General features: G+C 41.6%; 1 protein-coding gene across 4 annotated transcripts in view; it reads left to right on the forward strand.

Annotated features, from left to right (window-relative positions):
• The window catches only part of ROCK1 (Rho associated coiled-coil containing protein kinase 1), a 186,064-nt gene that overhangs the window by 80,726 nt on the left and 86,692 nt on the right, over window positions 1-18,646 (forward strand). For all 4 annotated transcript variants that reach the window (XM_073331427.2, XM_073331428.2, XM_073331429.2 and 1 more), the window contains exons 5-9: window positions 369-544; window positions 3,005-3,089; window positions 5,525-5,669; window positions 14,363-14,501; window positions 18,295-18,386. In XM_073331427.2, coding sequence (XP_073187528.1) covers window positions 369-544; window positions 3,005-3,089; window positions 5,525-5,669; window positions 14,363-14,501; window positions 18,295-18,386 — 637 coding nt within the window. The remainder of the gene's footprint in view (window positions 1-368; window positions 545-3,004; window positions 3,090-5,524; window positions 5,670-14,362; window positions 14,502-18,294; window positions 18,387-18,646) is intronic.

Here is an 18,646-nt window from a genome sequence, read left to right on the forward strand (position 1 = left end):
AATGTATTTGTAAACTAATCAGCTGTCTCATTTAATTGATGGAAGCTTGTTGCTCAGTTATATAGGTGTATGTAGTCTGACGGTGATCTCAGTGTTCATTGAGCCAGAGACTCTATCACAATCAGTCTCCTTTAAACTACGCTTTGGCAGTGTAAAGAGGCAGAAGACAGCAGTAATAGTGCCTCCTCTTCATAAGGGGAATTCTGGTTGACAAAAGCTGTTGGAATGGCTCTAGTAATTCTACTAATCTTTAAGTGTTAAAACATTTGCAGTGAAATTAATTTGATCAATGCAATATGCAAAATTTTCAAGCTTTTATATTAAGATGTACTGAATATTCAGTTACTTACTTTTGTTTGTTTTTATAGTTATTTTATGCATTCCAAGATGACCGTTACCTTTACATGGTGATGGAATATATGCCTGGTGGGGACCTTGTGAATTTAATGAGCAACTATGATGTTCCTGAGAAATGGGCAAGATTTTATACTGCAGAAGTTGTTCTTGCGTTGGATGCAATTCACTCAATGGGCTTTATTCACAGGTGCATATATAATTACTATAGTTAAACTAGATCTATATTAATCTTTACTTTGTCAGAATGTCTTTATAAGCATTACTTAATCTGTTTTTAAATTGTTGCTGGTATTATTACTTCATGGTTATTCCACTAGACACCTTAAACATTTCTTAGTGTGAGAAAATGTGAATCTGAGGTGATAATCTTCAAGATAAGATATTTTCAGCAAATTGACAGTACTTGAGCATTCTGTTCTCTGCCTGAGCTTGGATTTCTAGGATTTGCCCACTTTACAGGTGGAAAAAACAAAACCAAGATGGATCTAATAAACTATCCCAAGCATTTAGTTTGGTTTCTTTCCTGAGTAGAGAAAGCACATGGTTTAATAACTGGATAATAATAGTATTTGGTAGTGTCCACTACTAGGTACTATTATTTATTAGATGTGTTGTTGTTGTGCCTAGAGATCAGAGCCCCATGGAGCTAAGCACGGTACAAACACCTAATAAGAGATAGTCCCTGCGACAATTTTTTTACAGTTTAAAGGAACAAGAAGACAAAGGGTAAGAGAGGAAACAGTCACAGACAGGTAGAGTGATTTACTACAGGTTGCACAGCAGGTCTCTGACAGGAATAGAACTTGGACTGGGACTCAGAAGACTCAATGCCCTAATCCACTGGACCACGCTGCAATATTTGTATTAGAATATACCTCTAATGACATCTAATCAGTCTTGTTTTCTAATCAATCCTCACATTATGATCGGATTGAATGAATCTCAGGATTGGGTGCAGTCTTTCCATATTTGTTCTACTTGATGGGTGATCCACTCCAATAGATTTAATTTAGTTTTGTCTCCAAAGAGAGATGTGAGAAGAGGGTGCAAATATGAGAGCGATACAGAGAGAATATAGATAGATTGGTAAATAAAGTAGCTCTTTCAGCCTCTTACTAATGAGGTAACATTGAAAGAGCAAGTCATGGAAAGGAAGAATACTACCTGCAACTATAGTAATTATTTTTAAACTCCCTAGACATGTATTTCTGCCTATGTTTGTTCGTTGTGTCATGGGAACAAAAAATTAACATATACCATACTTTCGTTCGTAGTCCTCCTCTCTGATTTTTATCCATCCCTTCTTATTTGGAATAGCAGTGTGGCTAGATATAACACAACAATTTTAATTGCTTTTCTTTTCTTTTCTTTTTTTCTTGAAGAGAACTCAATCGTCATTGGTTGATATAGAAATAAAAAATGGCTACATAGTCAATGAGAGGCTTGTCTTAGTAAATTACATATAACTAAAGTCCTGCAAATCTGCAGATATCCATTTTATATTGGTGGATACAAATTTTGTATCCACTCGGGGCTCTACATATATATCCATATTTCTCATTTTTGTTATGATTCAAAACAGCAGAATGTTATAGTTCTAATTTACTAGACTATTAATCAAAATATAGAGTTGAAATAAAACCTCAAAACCACTAAACAAAGGAAGATTAGAATATTAGCTTTAGTTGAAAAGAAAGCTATCTTAAATACAAATTTGCTGCTGTATAATAAAAACAGCATAAGTTAATCAAATTATTTTGCATTAAATATGTATAGTGCATTTCATTGTGAAGGTTCCCAAAATACTTTGTATACTGTATACATTTAAGAATCACTTAAGCACATCTAAAATATAATCACATCGGGGGTAGATTATAATAGCTATTCCGTGGTTAGCATTTGTGTAAAGTTTTTGGTTTTTTATTTTATTAATTGGGAACTGAAAAATAATTGCTTCACTTGAAAATATAGGGGTAATTTTAGGTTGGGGTAATGTAAATATCCAAATTGCAATTTGGCCAGGAGGTTAGGATTAATACTTATGCTTGTCCATATATATTCTGTTAGTGGTGTGCATGTTCGCCCTGCACTTCAGTTTAAAATCTTTGGGCCAGCAGTGCCTGTTGGAGGCCACACCTGTGTCATGAGTGTCTCATGCCTCCAACTGAAGATGTAAAGGCTGGGGCATCCCCTGCTCTCCCTTGGTTCCTTCTCACCACCTGTGGTTGCAAGTTGGAATGTGCTGCGTCCAACTTCTTTACGCACAGAATGGCATATTCTTTGTTATGTAAATAATTGTACTGACCTTCTCCACTGGATAAATCACTTTCTCATTAGGAAGGGATATGAGGAACTTGAGTTTGAAGAGTAATACCCAGGTTCTTGAATTGAACCTACATCTACAGAGTTATAGTTCACTGCCTTAATGAGAAGACAATACTTACTGATACTTGAAATTTGGGGGTAATTTGACTGAGAGTTTGAAAAATTGGAGGGGGCAAAAGGAACACTTGCATTTTTTTGAAGTGTCTTCTTGCCATCTTAAGAGTCTTAGTCTCTTCTTGTCATGTCACATCAGAAAAATAGTTGTCTTGTTTTGGTAAGTATAACTAATTTGTCAAATTAAGTATAATGTAATATTTTTCAGAGATGTGAAGCCTGATAATATGCTGCTGGATAAAGCTGGTCATTTAAAACTAGCAGATTTTGGTACTTGTATGAAGATGAATAAGGTTGGTATATTTAAACCTTGAATCTAGCACTGCTATTTGAGGAGCGCATCCTGTGAATATTGTTCTTTGGGTTTCCATCTGCTATTGGTTGATTGACTTTCTCTGGTGCTTAGCACTGTTGTGTTTGAGAACCTCACATCTGTTAACAAATTTAGCCTCACAGCATCCCTATGAATTAGGGAGAAATTATTATCAGTTTTACAGATGGGATATTGAAGCATTAAGAGATTAAGTGCCTTTCAGTCACATAGGAATTCTGTGGCAGAGACATAAAAGGAGCCTAAATGTCCTGGTACTTGCCTTAGTCATAAGAAAATCTTTCCATATCAGAGTGTATATTAGTTTCCACAGTGTGTACAGTGGAAAATTAATTGTTGAATTGTGCACCACAGTTTCAGTACCAAGAGAGCAAATAACATTTGTATCCTCTATTTTTACTGTTGGTTAAAAGGAGACTACTAAAAGTCCTGACACCTCTTAGTCTGAGACTGCAGTCCATGTCTCTGTTATCAACAGGGAGAGTACATAAACTCTTCCCCCTCCGCCCCCCCCGAACTTGGGAAAAAGAGGACTGTTTTTTCCAATGTGAGTGAGTCTGAAATTCCTTTGTTGTACTTTCTTGTTTTTTCTTTTTCCTCCTACCTCTGTTCCTCTCGTTGACCTAGACTGCAGAGCGAGCTTCTTGTTTCATCTGCTTGAGGGGACTTAAGCTATTTAGCAGTGGTAAATAGGGGGAAACTAAAAGCAAGAATTTAAGAGATTTCTTATTGATCATTTTTAAAAAGTTACATGTGATTGCCATTTAGCAGCCTCATCACAATTGAAAAGTAAAGGTTGATTCTGCTGCAACCTTTTCAGTGTAGAATCAGGTTATTGAAGGACTTGTTGACAGCAAACCAGTGCAATGAGAAACATGAAAAGGAGCTCTTTTTAATTTGATGGAAGCATTTATGTCTGCTAATGTGCTACTCAAAGCTCTGAAGAATCAAATCCATATTGTTCCTTAGAAAAATCCGAGGTCATGGCAGTGTCTCAGTGGTTGCATACTGACTATCTCCTTCATGTCTTTGGTTATCATATTACTGAAGTAAAAAAAGAAATGAGCTGAAGCAATTTCTGTGTCAATTGTCTGTGATGAAACAATCAGTATCCAAAGTTACTGTGCCCTTTATGTGCTTATTTGCCATAACTTCACTCAGCAAAAATGTTTGAGCAACCAGGTGAAAGAAATCTCAGAATTATTCTATTGCAATATGTCCTCATGAGGCCATAAAATAATAAATGATTTCCAAAGCAAGTTTGCAAACGCTATAAAAATTTTTTTGCTGTTCTCTACACAGTGTTATTGGTTTCTGTCAGACAGTACCGCATACATCAACATATACTAGGGGAAAACCCTTGAAATGGGTGATCCTTGATAGATCACATGTAACTGATAAGCACATCTGTTAAATCTTTTCAGGAACACTTGAATGAAGAACTTTGTCTAGCTGCTTTATAATAAATAAATAAAAGGCACTAAGAGCTCCTTCAAATAAGGCCAGACTTGGGCAGTATGTGCAGGCAGTTCCTCATAATTGCCTCAAATGGCTTTAGTGGAATATCCTAGGCATGAATTTGGCCCTGTATGTTAAGCTTAATTATATCTTAACTATGGCACAGTTAGGTAATGATGAATTTTGATGAAGAAAATTATGATGATGTTAACCTTGTTTTTATTTTTGAGCGGCAAAGTACCAAAAAAAAAAAAGACATCTATCCCCAATAAATAGACTTTAGCATATATTGGTGTTGCAGAGGCAATTCAGTGTCTGGAATACACTTAATTTCACTCAAAAAAAAATTGCAAGTACAATACTGGTTTTAAATTGGATATGTTAAGCAAAAATTAGTTGTAAGCAACAGTTTTCATTATGTAATTACATCTGCAGATCCCCTCTCTATGAATAGCGTGCCCTGTCCTATGGAGCCTAGAATCATTTCAGAACTGTATGACCAATAGAGAAGAGCAAGTGGGTGCTGACCATGAATCCAGTATTCCAAATCACAACCAAGAGACTGCCCTTAATTTGTCCGTTCTTTCTCCACTGGCACAAGCAGCCATGGGACATTCCTTTCAGCCCTTGTCCCTTATGCAGTTTGTCTACTTAGGATTTCAAGTTTTAATATTTAATTTTTTGTGGTTCTGTGGATTTTTTTCAGAGCAGTTTAATAGTTATTTAATAGTATTAAAATGTATCTTCGGCAGATCTGGAGTTATGTGCTGCATTTAAAAGATATTTTTAGAATGATAAAATGCCCACCTCAGACCAACATTTTCAGAAATTTCCATTGTTTAGGAAAGGAGTATTCATCTAGATGATAAATATTCCCTTAAAATGTTGTGCAATTCCCATTCTAAATATTTGAGCCTTACTGTTTTGTTTTCTTTGTAGGAAGGTATGGTACGATGTGATACAGCTGTTGGAACACCGGATTATATTTCTCCTGAAGTATTAAAATCCCAAGGGGGTGATGGTTACTATGGACGAGAATGTGACTGGTGGTCAGTTGGAGTCTTTTTGTATGAAATGCTTGTTGGTGAGTAACAAGGTCATCAATGTTTTATGAGTAAAATTAACTGCACTTGCTTCTTGACTTCATGTTAAAATCACATTATGATGTTTCTCATGTACTTTAATTCAGAATTATCCTGCTTTACTGGTTGCCAGTAATTGTAGTATTTACAAAATATGTTTGTGTTGTACAGAGGCATCAGCAATATTATATCAGTGGGCTTTTGTGGGTTAGTGTTGTTAATTTTGTTATTACGTTAAAGGAACTATTGGTAGAATTCTTTGCTTCTGATGCAGTTTTATTCCCCTCACTAGATACTGCTAAACCATCCCTTCCAGATATAATTTATCAAAAGTGTTTTTTTTTCTTTCTTTTTTTTCCACTTGTGGAAAGTACCAAAGTGCATCAAGTATCAGGTATTTTCAAAGATGTTTCGCAAGGAAGCCTAGTTCGAATGATCCTATAAGATCTCAATTCACCTTGCCTCCCATTTCAGATGAAACAAGTTGAATTATTTGCTGTATTAATACATTGGTATATTATTCAGAAACAGAATATAAAAATTCAGCATATGGCACTGAATAGAAGTTGGCCCAGTGTTGCTGACTCTGTTTTTGGTTATGGTTATGAGACCATTTTTTTTAAAATGGGCAAACAAATTAATAAATTCACTTTCTCTTTGCAAGCATATACATCACAGGCTAAGGAAAAAAATTGAGAGCTCCTTGTTAAAATATTGTCAGCACTTCAGTGGTGGACACTCTAGAAACATTTAAGACTTCTCCCCTGGAGTCTGATTGAACATTAAGCACCCTAACAATCCTGTTTTGATTTGGATAAAATGAATCGGCACAAAATGTCTTTTTCACTAAATGGGATGCCGATATTAATAGGACTTACATTATTGTGGTTAATGATGCACCCAACTCAACATCTGAGCATATATATGTACCTATAATTATATATCCGTCATTTTGCCTGTAATAGATTGCAGCAGTAGCCACCCATCAAAACTACTACTTAATCAAGCAAATAATTGAGCAATTAAATTAACTTTAAGTCATGGCAGGGTCAACTAACAGTCACTGGTGGACTGAGAGAAAGAAGGAATTCCATAATCAAGGTTCCAACAGCAAGAATTGACCATATTTGAAAATTCTTTAGAGCAGTTAATAAACTCTGGTATGTGAGCTTGTTGTCCGTGGTACCTGAACAACAACAAAATTTTGTTTCAGTGCACAGTTGCAACATGCACAGCAGGGTGTCAGAAAACATCCTAGAAGCAAACTGTACTCTCCTGGCTGCTTTCAGCCATAAAGATGAATAACATTCACTCACCATGCAAGCATAGTAGTTCTGTTTAGTGGTGTGTTGTGCGCTGTGGCTATGCAGATAGGTGTCGTACTCTAATCTGGTGCATAGTTGACTGGCTTTGTGTTAAGACTAACCTCCTGCTTGTATTGGGCCTCGTAGGTTAAGCTACTAAGGTAAACTTGTGAAGTTCCATATCAGTCCACTAGAGACCCTCTTATCTAAAAAGATGGTTGCATACATGGCTGGTTCAGAGTGGCTGCAAAACCTGCAGCCACAGGGAGCCCTGAGACCAAAAGACTGTCATGCAGGAATTTTGCTGTAGAGCAGGATCTCCCACTGTACTCCCTGCCCTTCAGACCCGGCAGCCTAACCCTTGCAAGGCTGCGAGGCAGGAGGCAGATGGAAAATTCCCTCATCTCTATGCAGGGAAGTTGGGAGGCAGGGGTGGTTGGTTGCGTCTGGTGGATAAAAGCCTGGCTATATAGAACTAAGGTGATTTGCCTGGTTCTTCAAATTGGAGCCTCCTCCCACCAGGGGGAACTACTGTGCAAATTTGTTCAGCACTGCAGGTATCCAGAGGCACTGCTGGGGAGTGGGTTGGGGCCATGCTGCTGAGGAGCAGAGACCTCCTGGAGCTGAAGCTGCATGATGCCCAAATAAAGCTCCCATTGTTCTTTGAGTGCTTGCTCATGTCCGTTCCACGCTAGGTGTGCGTGTGCCGCATGCACAGTTGCTGGAGATTTTTTCCCCTTAGTGGTATCTGTAGGACCAGCCCTAGTGCCCCCTGTAGCAACATACACGTGCTGGTATAAGGGGCTCTGCCGGATCTGCACCCTCTCAGTTCCTTCTTACACGCAGGATGGCTGCTTGGAATTACCTCCTTGCTCTTGCAAGGCTTTCCCAGTGGTTTGGACTCTGTAGTCTGTTCCACATAGTTTTTGCAGTTAGTGTTTTTAGTTATCAGTTAATATTAGTGTATGTAGTGTAAATAGCAGTCCCAGTTGTCAAGCGACGTTGGCCCAGGGACTGGACATGGCCTGGTCCTCAGGCTTCAAGTCATGTACCTCCTGCGGCAAGCCCATGTCAATGAGTAATCTGCATTTGAGATGTCTAAAGTGCCTTGGGGAAGCTCACATTAAGGAGATCTGCAGGGGCTTCAGACTGCATTCAGAAAGACAGGGATATTTGGTCTGAAGGCTTTGCTCATGGAGGCAGCCCTCAGACTGTCCTCGGAGTTGTGCCGCTCCAAATCGGGGCCAAGCACTTCAGCCTCCAGGTGAAGTGCTCCACTGGCACTGTGCTCTTCCTGGCACCATTCTCCATTGCTGGTGTTGAGGAAGAAGCATAAGAAACAGCTTGCTGAGAGAGGGCACTCTCTGGTGCCAAAGAGGGCCAAGCAGGGAGCAGCTGATGCAGTGAGACCCGTGCCAGGCCACACGTCTTCCCCAGAGCCATGGTTGGCTCTGGTGACTCTGCCTAGGGCACCGAGCCCAGTCTGGGACCCATCTCCAACTCCTGAGATTGGTCATGGCACCTCGTGCCTGTGAACCCCCTTGACTCTGGAGGCATTCCTGGCTGCAAAGGATTTGATGTTTCTCCCTGTACCGCCCACCCCCCAAAGCCACTTGCCAGCCAGGGCTACCAGGGATAGAGAGTTCAGGGGGTGGTGCGATAGCAACCACCGTGGCACCTCCCAGAGGAAAGTCCTCCATGGCCCTGCCACAGCGGTCCCCACCCCGGTGCCGGTTACCGATTTCCCGGCACCACCTGGTCTCCAAGGGAAGAGTCCTCTTTGGAATCCGAGGGGGAATCCTTCACCCTGCCGAAAAAGTACCGGTACCCGACTTATGTACTGGACTTCGGTACAGGCACCGCAGCTGGTGCTTGGCCACGGGGCCATTGGCCAGTGCACTGGCAATATTGGAACCTGTAGTCGTACTTGGTGGTGTCCAAGAGATGAGCCACTGTTTCATCCTGACCGGCACCGGACCCCAACTCCGGTACTTCAGTGACCTCAGCACTGAGGTCACTGAAGTAGCCCATATGGAGGTGGTGCAGGTGGAAGAGGAAGGACCAGCCCCTCCTACTGTGCTAGCCTTTTCCTCCTCATCTCCTGATGAGGCAGTTGTAGGTCCTAGTTACCGGTTTCTGCCAGATGACTACAGGGCCCATCAAGAGCCCCTAAAACAGGTCGTCACAAACTTGGGGCTGGACGCTGAGGAGCTAAAGGAGTCCACGCATAGCCTGATTTATATCCTGGCTGCAGGGGATCCCTCCAGAATGGCCCTGCCAGTCAATGAAGTGCTGTTGGGGCTGGTAAGGGTGCTATGGCAGACCCCTTAGTCTCAGCCCCCTGCCTCTAAAAGGGCAGAGACCAAGTACTGTGTACTGGCTAGTGGGTTTGAATACATGTACTCACATTTCCTCCCTCCCCCTGGTGGTGTCAGTCTCAAATGAGTGGGACCCCAAAGAGCCCCACCCCAAAGAATAAAGAAGCTAAGAGGCTGGATCTGTTCAGTGAAAGGTTTCTCTGGAGGAGTCTCTGCACCTTGCAGTCTTTAAATCATGATTTGAGGACTTCAATAGCTCAGACATAAGTTAGGGTTTTTTTACAGGAGTTGGTGAGTGAGATTCCGTGGCCTGCGTTGTGCAGGAGGTCAGACTAGACGAGCATAATGGTCCCTTCTGACCTTAAAGTCTGTGATTCCGTGGGCAACCTTTAGTTTTGCATCTCTAACTAGCAGGCGCTGCTGGGGAGGTATGATTTTAACTTGTGGGACTCAGTGCTCAAGTTTAGGGACTCTGTGCTGCTGGAGTCAAGGCAGGAGTTCATGGTCATCCTGGAGGAAGACAAGATGGAGGCTAGGGCCTTCCGCTAGGTAGTTCTGGATGCTGCTGACTCAGCGGCCAGAACTATGGAATCAGCGATCACCATGAGGCGCTGTTCATGGCTCCAATCATCAGGCCTCTCACATGAGGTGCAGCAGTCTGCTTAGGGTACCTCCCTCTTTGAGGGTACCTCTCTGTTCTCCAAACAGATGGATTCCAAGCTTCATGACCTCACAGACTCAAGGGCCATGCTTTGCTCCTGAGGCCTCCAGGAAGCATTTCAGGCCTCAACAGCCTCAACGGGTTTTCGGGGCACACAGGCGGGAACCCTAGAAAAGGAAAGGGAAGGGTTAAAAGCATAGTCAGTCCCTGCCTTCTGCCTCAGCTTCCCAGTCAGGCTCAAGTAGGTACCCGGTGGGACCAGGCAGGCCTTTTGAAGGCACGCCTGAGGATGACATACCAGACTCGATTCAGGATCCATCCCCCATTTTGTTTTTGGACTGCCTATCGCGCTTTTGCCCTGTGTGGTCCTATGTAACATTGGACTGTTGGGTGCCCAGTACTGCAACAGTTTGTTACATCCTGCAGTTTTCATCCACCCCTCCATCCTACCCCTCCAATCCTGTCCCTCTTCAGGGACCCTTCTCACAAGCAGCATCTCATCTAGGAGATACAAGCTCTCTTATGTCTAGGGAATATAGAGGAAGTTCCTTGAGGCTTGAGCAGGAAGGGGTTTTACTCCTGATTTTTCCTAATCCCGAAAGCCAAAGGGGGCCTACTGCCCATCCTGGACCTGTATTGTCTCAACAAAATATCTCAAGAAATTGAAGTTTGGCATGGTCTCCCTGGCCTCCATCATTCCCTCCTTGAATCCAGGAGCTGGTACGTCACCCTCAATTTAAAGGACACTTATTTCCACATCTCCATGTTCCATGGACAGAAGATTCTTTAGGTTTATGCTGGGCCAATGCCACTACCAATTCATTGTTCTTCCATTCAGTCTGTCAGCTGCCCCACGGGTTTTTGCGAAATGTATGGCGGTGGTTGCAGCCTATCTCAGATGTTGAAGTGTACAAGTCTACTCGTTCCTCGATGATTGGCTGATCAAAGGCCGCTTGTGGGTTCTGGTTCAGCACAGCATTGGCATAGTACGGGCCACCGTTTGAGCACTGGGTCTGTTAATAAACACGCACAAATCAACATTGGTCTTGGTGTTGAGAATAGAGAGTATTGGGGCAGTGCTCAACTCCACCCAGGCCAAGGCCTACCTATTGAAGGCCAAGTTCCGAACTATGTCGGATCTAATTGCCTGGGTTACAGTTCACCCACTTACAACCACTCTGGTGTGCCTCAAGCTATTAGGTCATATGGCAGCGTGTACCTAAGTGGTGCAGTATTTGCGGCTATGTCTCAGACCCCTATAGACGTGGCTCATGTCAGTCTACTCAATGGACAGATACTGCTTGGACTTGGTTTTCAGAATTCCAACGCCTATCTTCGCTTCTCTGACTTGGTGGAAAGAACCATGTTCTGTGATGAAGGGGTGCCTCTTGGTGCCCTGTATCTGACAGTAACCTTGGTTTCAGATGTGTCAGACCTGGGGTGGGGAACCCACATTGGCAGACTCAGGACCCAGGGTCTTAGGACCCAGGATGAACTCTCCCTGCATGTAAAAGTTGGGGAAGTCAGAGCGATACGCTTGGCCTGCCAGGTGTCGTTTCCCCCCCCCCCCCCCGCCAAGCTCTCAGGCATGGTCGTGAAGGTCTTGACAGACAACATGGCCTTGATGTTTTACATCAACAAGCAAGGGGGATCTTGATCCTCAGCTCTGAGTCAAGAGGCCTTCCGATTGTGGGACTTCTGCATGAAGCACGCTATTTGTCTTGAGGCCTCGCACCTCCAGGGAGACTGGAATGCATTGGTAGATCATCTCAGCAGGTCCTTTTCCTCTCGCCACAAGTGGTCTCTTCACTCAGAGGTCACCAGTGTTATCTTCCAGAAGTGGGGAACTCCCCTGGTGGACCTGTTAGTCACCAGACAGAACAGGAAATGCCACTGGTTCTGTTCTGTGCACAGGCTCAGTAAGGGCTCCCTTTCCGATGCCTTCCTGCTCTCATGGGCAGATGACCTGCTGTACGCCTTCCTCCTGATCCCCTGGGTTTACAAGGTTCTCCTAAAGATCAAGAGGGACAAGGCAAAGGTTATCATGATAACTCTGTTGTCTCATGATATCATGATCTATCCAGCAGTGATTCAGCATCTTTCTGGACCTCTCAGTGGCAGGTCCACTAGCGCTGCCACCCCATCTGGACTTGATTTTGGAAGACCACAGCTGGTTGCTTCACCCAGACTTTACCTCCCTATACCGGATGGCTTGGCTGGTGCGTCACTGAACCCTGAGGAGCAAGACTGCTCGAATCAGGTTCAGCAAGTCTTGCTAGGTAGGAGAAAGCCAAGTAGATAGTCTTGGTGGATGGTTAGGTAGAAGCATTTCACTTTTTGGACCTCCACATGGAATCTTTCTCCATCTTGGTCTTCCCTGCAGTCCATCATGAAGTATCTGCTCTACCTGAAACATCGAGGTCTGGCTCTATCATCTGTTAATGTTCACTTGGCAGCCATCTCCACCTTCCTACCTTCAATACAGGGCAGATCAGTCTTCTCACACAAGATGATGATCAGGTTCCTCAAGGACTTGGAAGACGCTGCATACAGTTTGTGACCTGATTTTCCGATGGGACTTAAACCTGGTCCTATCAAAGCTCTTGGGGCTCCCGCTTCCAACCGTTGGCATCTTGTTCCTTACTGCTCCTCTCTTGGAAGGTTGCCTTCCTAGTGTTGATCACTTTGGCCAGAAGGTTTCCGAGATCAAAGCCCTGACTCAGAATCCCCTTATATGATGTTCTTCAAGGACAAGGTTCAGGTGCAGGCCCACCCGGCTTTCCTCCCGAAGGTGATGTCGCAATTCCATAACAACCAGGACATTTTTCTGCAAGTCTTCTTTCCAAAGCCCCACAGCACTGATGAGGAACATCTGCTTCATATGTTAGATGTTAGGCTGGCCCTGGTCTTCTATATTGAGAGGACTAAGCCCTTTTGTAAGTCTACACTACTTTTTGTAGCAGTAGTGAAAAGGATGAAAGGACTACCGGTGTCATCCCAAAGACTCTAATCCTGGATAACTGCCTGCATCTGAGCTTACTATGAGCAGGCAAAGGTTCCGCCTCTGGCCATCATGATCGCTCATTCCATGAGAGCCCAGGCTTTGTCAGCAGTGTTCCTCACACAGATACCAATCCAGGACATCTGCAGAGCCGCAACATGGTAGTCTGTTCATACCTTCACATCCCACTACGCTTTCATGAAACAGGCCCGTGACGATGCCAGTTTCAGGAAAGCAGTGTTGCAATCAGCATGTCCATGAACTCTGAGCTCGGGGGTATTGCTTGTGAGTCATCTAGCATGGAATGGACATGAGCAAGCACTCGAAGAAAAAATGGTTGTTAACCTTTTGTAACTGTTGTTCTCAGGATGTGTTTCTTGTGTCCATTCCATGACCTGCCCTCCTATTCCTCTATCGGAGTTACTGGCAAGAAGGAACTGAGAGATTACAGAGCCCCAGCATGTTTGCAGAGATTGCAGAGACCCTACGGCTGGTCCCACGGATACCAGTAAGGGAAAAAAATCTCCAGCAACTGTGCATGTGCGATGTAAACACCTAGCATAGAATGAACATGAGCAACACATCTCAAAGAACAACAGTTACAAAAAGTTAGTAACTGTTTTTTTCCAGCCAAGACTCCCCACACTTGTCTACCTTTTTTAGGTCCCTCTCCCCACACTTTTACATACACTTCTCATTAATGGCATTTTTAAAATTTTCTCCAAGAGCTATTCAAAATGTTATGTTTTTCTTGATTTCCATTTTGTAAAAATGGAAGCAAGGCGAACTCTGGCTCGTGTTCAACAATAATCCAGATAACTGCAGGAATGTCAAAGTTGAATTAGAAAAATTAAAAAGTCAAGCCGTTCAATGAAGTTCAGCTGCATACCAGCATATATCAAGACATCTTGTGACAAATTTGTTTCTTGTAATTTGAGTAACACGAAAGACGGATAATAATGGGATCTTCATTGTGTTTCCTTTTGAGGCATTGTCTGAAAACCTTAGATGTTTTAAATGTTGTTATCTGACAGTAACCTTGGTTTAAATGATGTTATAATCAAATGTTTAAGGTTCCTTAGGCATTTGTTTTACTATAGAGCCTGGAAATACTTATTTTATACCTATTAAGGTCTAAAATGAATGTGCACAAAAAGTAGAAACTTGCACGTTGTATGTCAAACATCAAGTTTTTAAGTAAGTGGTGTGCTATAGAACTCAAATATGGGGACTATTAGTAGATATTTTTATTAAAGAAGAATGTATGCACTTCTAATTGTGTATGGGCACTGAGAGCCTTCAAAGGCACAGTGTATGATAAAGAAATAAAATGTTCTAAATTAAAACTTCCACTACTTTTGATATTTATATTATATGAAGATATTTAATTTTTGTACTGCTGTTTCTTCAGGTGATACACCTTTTTATGCGGATTCCTTGGTTGGAACATATAGTAAGATTATGAACCATAAGAACTCTCTTACCTTCCCTGATGATAATGATATCTCTAAAGATGCAAAAAACCTTATATGTGCCTTCTTAACTGACAGGTAAAATAGCTCAAAGTTTTATTCAGAATTTTAAATAAGTTTTTGTTAATAACATTTTCTCCTCTTGTGACCAAAACAAAAAAAGCATTTTGTGTATACATGATTTTCTAGTGGTATTCTAAACTGTTGAACAGTATCAGAAACATCCATTGTTCTGACCTTTTATGTAATATATTTCTTCTACCATATAGACACCCTCACAGATGTGAGGCCAGCTATACCTTCTATCCTTTTTCTTGTCTCTCTGAGTGCACCTCCATCAGGTTTACTTATTTTCATTTTTTTCTTTTTTCTTCTCCCCTTCTCCTGCCCTCCACGTCTCTTTACCTTTCTTGGGCTGGAATCTCACAATTTCTCCCCTTATTTGACTAGGATACCTGTACACTACTGTGTGTATTTCAGCTGCATATCACCCCATAGGCCTGACTAGGTTTCAGGCATCTGCATTTCCTCCGTTTGGGAACCTGTGAATAGTCATATTGACTAAAGCCTTAAAAAAGACTATTTTTATTTACTAGTTGGAACAAAACATTACAGAAAAAAAAGATTTTAAAACAGACAGCCTGCGTATTTAGTCTCATCTAATCTTATTCTTCACTATAAGCTTCGATAGGCTTTTCTTTTAAGTTACAAAAACCAACTCACATTCCCTTAAAAAGTAAAGACTGTGTGTGTGTGATATTCTGATTCCCCAGGTGATAAGGGCAATGGAACCAGAGAATTTTGTTGGTTCAGTTGCTAGCATCTCAAATGTTATTCCACTCTCATCAATAGGGCTTGCAAATAAAAATAGACTTGAAATGTCAATTTGGCATTCCTATCTTAAATTCGCATTTAATTCACAGTTTGTACACATGAGAAGTGTTTTTCATCATGGAAACTTTTAAATTGTTAATTTGACATAGCACTTGCTACATTGCTAAATGGAAGTTGCTTGATTTTAGAGTAAATTAATAACGCTTAAAAACAGAATTACATGCTTACCTGGGAACTAATTGAAAACATAGTTGGGAAATCAATCTTTTAAATTCCATAAAAAGACAATAGGACAGTTAATTCTGGACATTTCAAATTCAGTGTGGGATTTTGAGAGCATGGGGTTAAATGTTATCCAGGCTCCAACAGTGTAAACAAATATCTAGGTAAGTATACGGCAAGAGAAGAGAGAATCTTAAGTTCTGAAGTAAGAAAAAATTGTATTTAAAAATTTTTAGATTATTATAAGGTTAACATTTTATTTTATGGTAGTCTGGTGGACTACAAAAAATCTAATTGTAATAATTTATTTCAATTTTAAAGTGAACATTGTATGTGGAGTACCAGTGTTAGTTTTTATCCTTGCCATTACCTCTGCCCTAATATTGTCTGTTTCTCTTCCTCTCATTTCATCTTTCTCGGTCTGTCGTTTTTTTCCTTGTCTTGCCTTCTCAATCCTTTTCCCTCTCCCCTCTTTTTATTGTTTTCTTTTTTACCTGTCTTTTTCATTTTCTTTTGCATTGTAGCCAAGTAGCAGTGGTCTGCACATGGAAATGCTGCATAGGAAAGTTGACTGAGTCATATGGAGCAGTGTTATTGATTGGTTGGTTCTGCTCTTTCTGAAAGTGTGTGAATGCTGTCAGTGAATACTGTTTATATCGTAAAGAACTTGGACAAGAGATAATGATCCTGATTTTCCTCTCACCTACAGCAAATGAAACTGACTTTTATGGAGTTACTGATTTACAACAATGGAAGTCACAAAAAGAAAAGGAGTACTTGTGGCACCTTAGAGACTAACCAATTTATTTGAGCATGAGCTTTCGTGAGCTACAGCTCACTTCATCGGATGCATACCGTGGAAACTGCAGCAGACTTTATATACACAGAGAGATCATAAAACAATACCTCCTCCCACCCCACTGTCCTGCTAGTAATAGCTTATCTAAAGTGATCATCAAGTTGGGCCATTTCCAGCACAAATCCAGGTTTTCTCACCCTCCACCCCCCCACACACAAACTCACTCTCCTGCTGGTAATAGCCCATCCAAAGTGACAACTCTCTACACAATGTGCATGATAATCAAGGTGGGCCATTTCCTGCACAAATCCAGGTTCTCTCACCCCCTCACCCCCCTCCAGAAAACACACACACAAACTCACTCTCCTGCTGGTAATAGCTCATCCAAAGTGACCACTCTCCCTACAAATGTGCATGATAATCAAGGTGGGCCATTTCCAGCACAAATCCAGGTTTTCTCACCCTCCCACCCCCATACACACACAAACTCACTCTCCTGCTGGCAATAGCTCATCCAAACTGACCACTCTCCAAGTTTAACCAGAATGTCCGGGGGGTGGGGTGGGGGGTAGGAAAAAACATGGGGAAATAGGCTACCTTGCATAATGACTTAGCCACTACCAGTCTCTATTTAAGCCTAAATTAATAGTATCCAATTTGCAAATGAATTCCAATTCAGCAGTTTCTCGCTGGAGTCTGGATTTGAAGTTGAAGGTCGCTATCTTAAAACAAAAAAACTTCAAATCCAGACTCCATCGAAAAACTGCTGAATTGGAATTCATTTGCAAATTGGATACTATTAATTTAGGCTTAAATAGAGACTGGGAGTGGCTAAGTCATTATGCAAGGTAGCCTATTTCCCCTTGTTTTTTCCTACCCCCCCCCCCCCCACCCCCCAGACGTTCTGGTTAAACTTGGATTTAAACTTGGAGAGTGGTCAGTTTGGATGAGCTATTGCCAGCAGGAGAGTGAGTTTGTGTGTGTATGGGGGTGGGGGGGTAAGAAAACCTGGATTTGTGCTGGAAATGGCCCACCGTGATTATCATGCACATTTGTAGGGAGAGTGGTCACTTTGGATGGGCTATTACCAGCAGGAGAGTGAGTTTGTGTGTAGGGGGGTGGAGGGTGAGAAAACCTGGATTTGTGCTGGAAATGGCCCAACTTGATGGTCACTTTAGATAAGCTATTACTAGCAGGACAGTGGGGTGGGAGGAGGTATTGTTTTATGATCTCTCTGTGTATATAAAGTCTGCTGCAGTTTCCACGGTATGCATCCGATGAAGTGAGCTGTAGCTCACGAAAGCTCATGCTCAAATAAATTGGTTAGTCTCTAAGGTGCCACAAGTACTCCTTTTCTTTTTGCGAATACAGACTAACACGGCTGTTACTCTGAAACAATGGAAGTGAGAGAATAATTGGGCCCAGTTTCTTAAATTAAAGGGACACTTCTTTAGCTGCAAATTTGATAGCATAAGGCCTTGTCTAAATTTAAAAATTTATTTTGTATGCCCAAAGGTGTGAATTTAAATGAATATAATTGTATCAGTATAACATCTCCTTTTAGGTACTCTAATTGTAGAATAAGAGTGGAGTTCGTTGGTTAGTATGTTTAGCTTATGTCACTTATAACTCTGGCATATTTGGTTTAAGCTAAACCAAAAATGCGATAGCTATACCTGAATGAGAGCCCATATATATGGGGGTGGGTGGGGAAAGAGAGCGATGTTCTACAGATACGACTATATCAGTATAACTAGTAAAACTTTCCTGTGGTAGACAAGACCTAAGACCAGATTGCATTATGGGATGAAGGGAAGAAACGCCATGAACCTACTTGTGCTGGTATAGGGCATTCTGTGTTACAAATTCAGAGAAACTAGAGCTTTTATACTGCCCTTAGTTGGCAGATGTAGACTCTCACCTCTAAACTCTAGGATATTTGACCTCGTTAAAGGAAAGGAAAAATCTTACATGGTGTTTTTTTGTTTTTGTTTGTTTTTAAACATTTGTTTACAGGGAAGTGAGGTTAGGACGAAATGGTGTAGAAGAAATCAAACGACACCTCTTCTTCAAAAATGATCAGTGGGCTTGGGAAACTCTTAGAGACAGTAAGTAGTTCTTTGTACTGAAGCAGTAATATTCTCTTATTTACATGGTGTATCAGCAAAAGGGCTGTCACCTGTCTGTTCTAATGGAAGGCTTTTTTCTCTTTAAATACTGAATTAATGTAATTAACATTTTGCTCAATACTTTGCTAAGAGGCAAGTCTGTTTAGATTTCCCACATAGTTCAAGATTTTCTTCAGTCTATTTTTTTTTCTTTTAGCAAATGCTTAGACCAGATCAGTTTCTTAGCAATATTGTCTTCT

This window comes from Lepidochelys kempii, chromosome 2 (assembly GCF_965140285.1).
Source record: "Lepidochelys kempii isolate rLepKem1 chromosome 2, rLepKem1.hap1, whole genome shotgun sequence".
In the NCBI taxonomy this organism is placed as follows: domain Eukaryota; kingdom Metazoa; phylum Chordata; order Testudines; family Cheloniidae; genus Lepidochelys; species Lepidochelys kempii.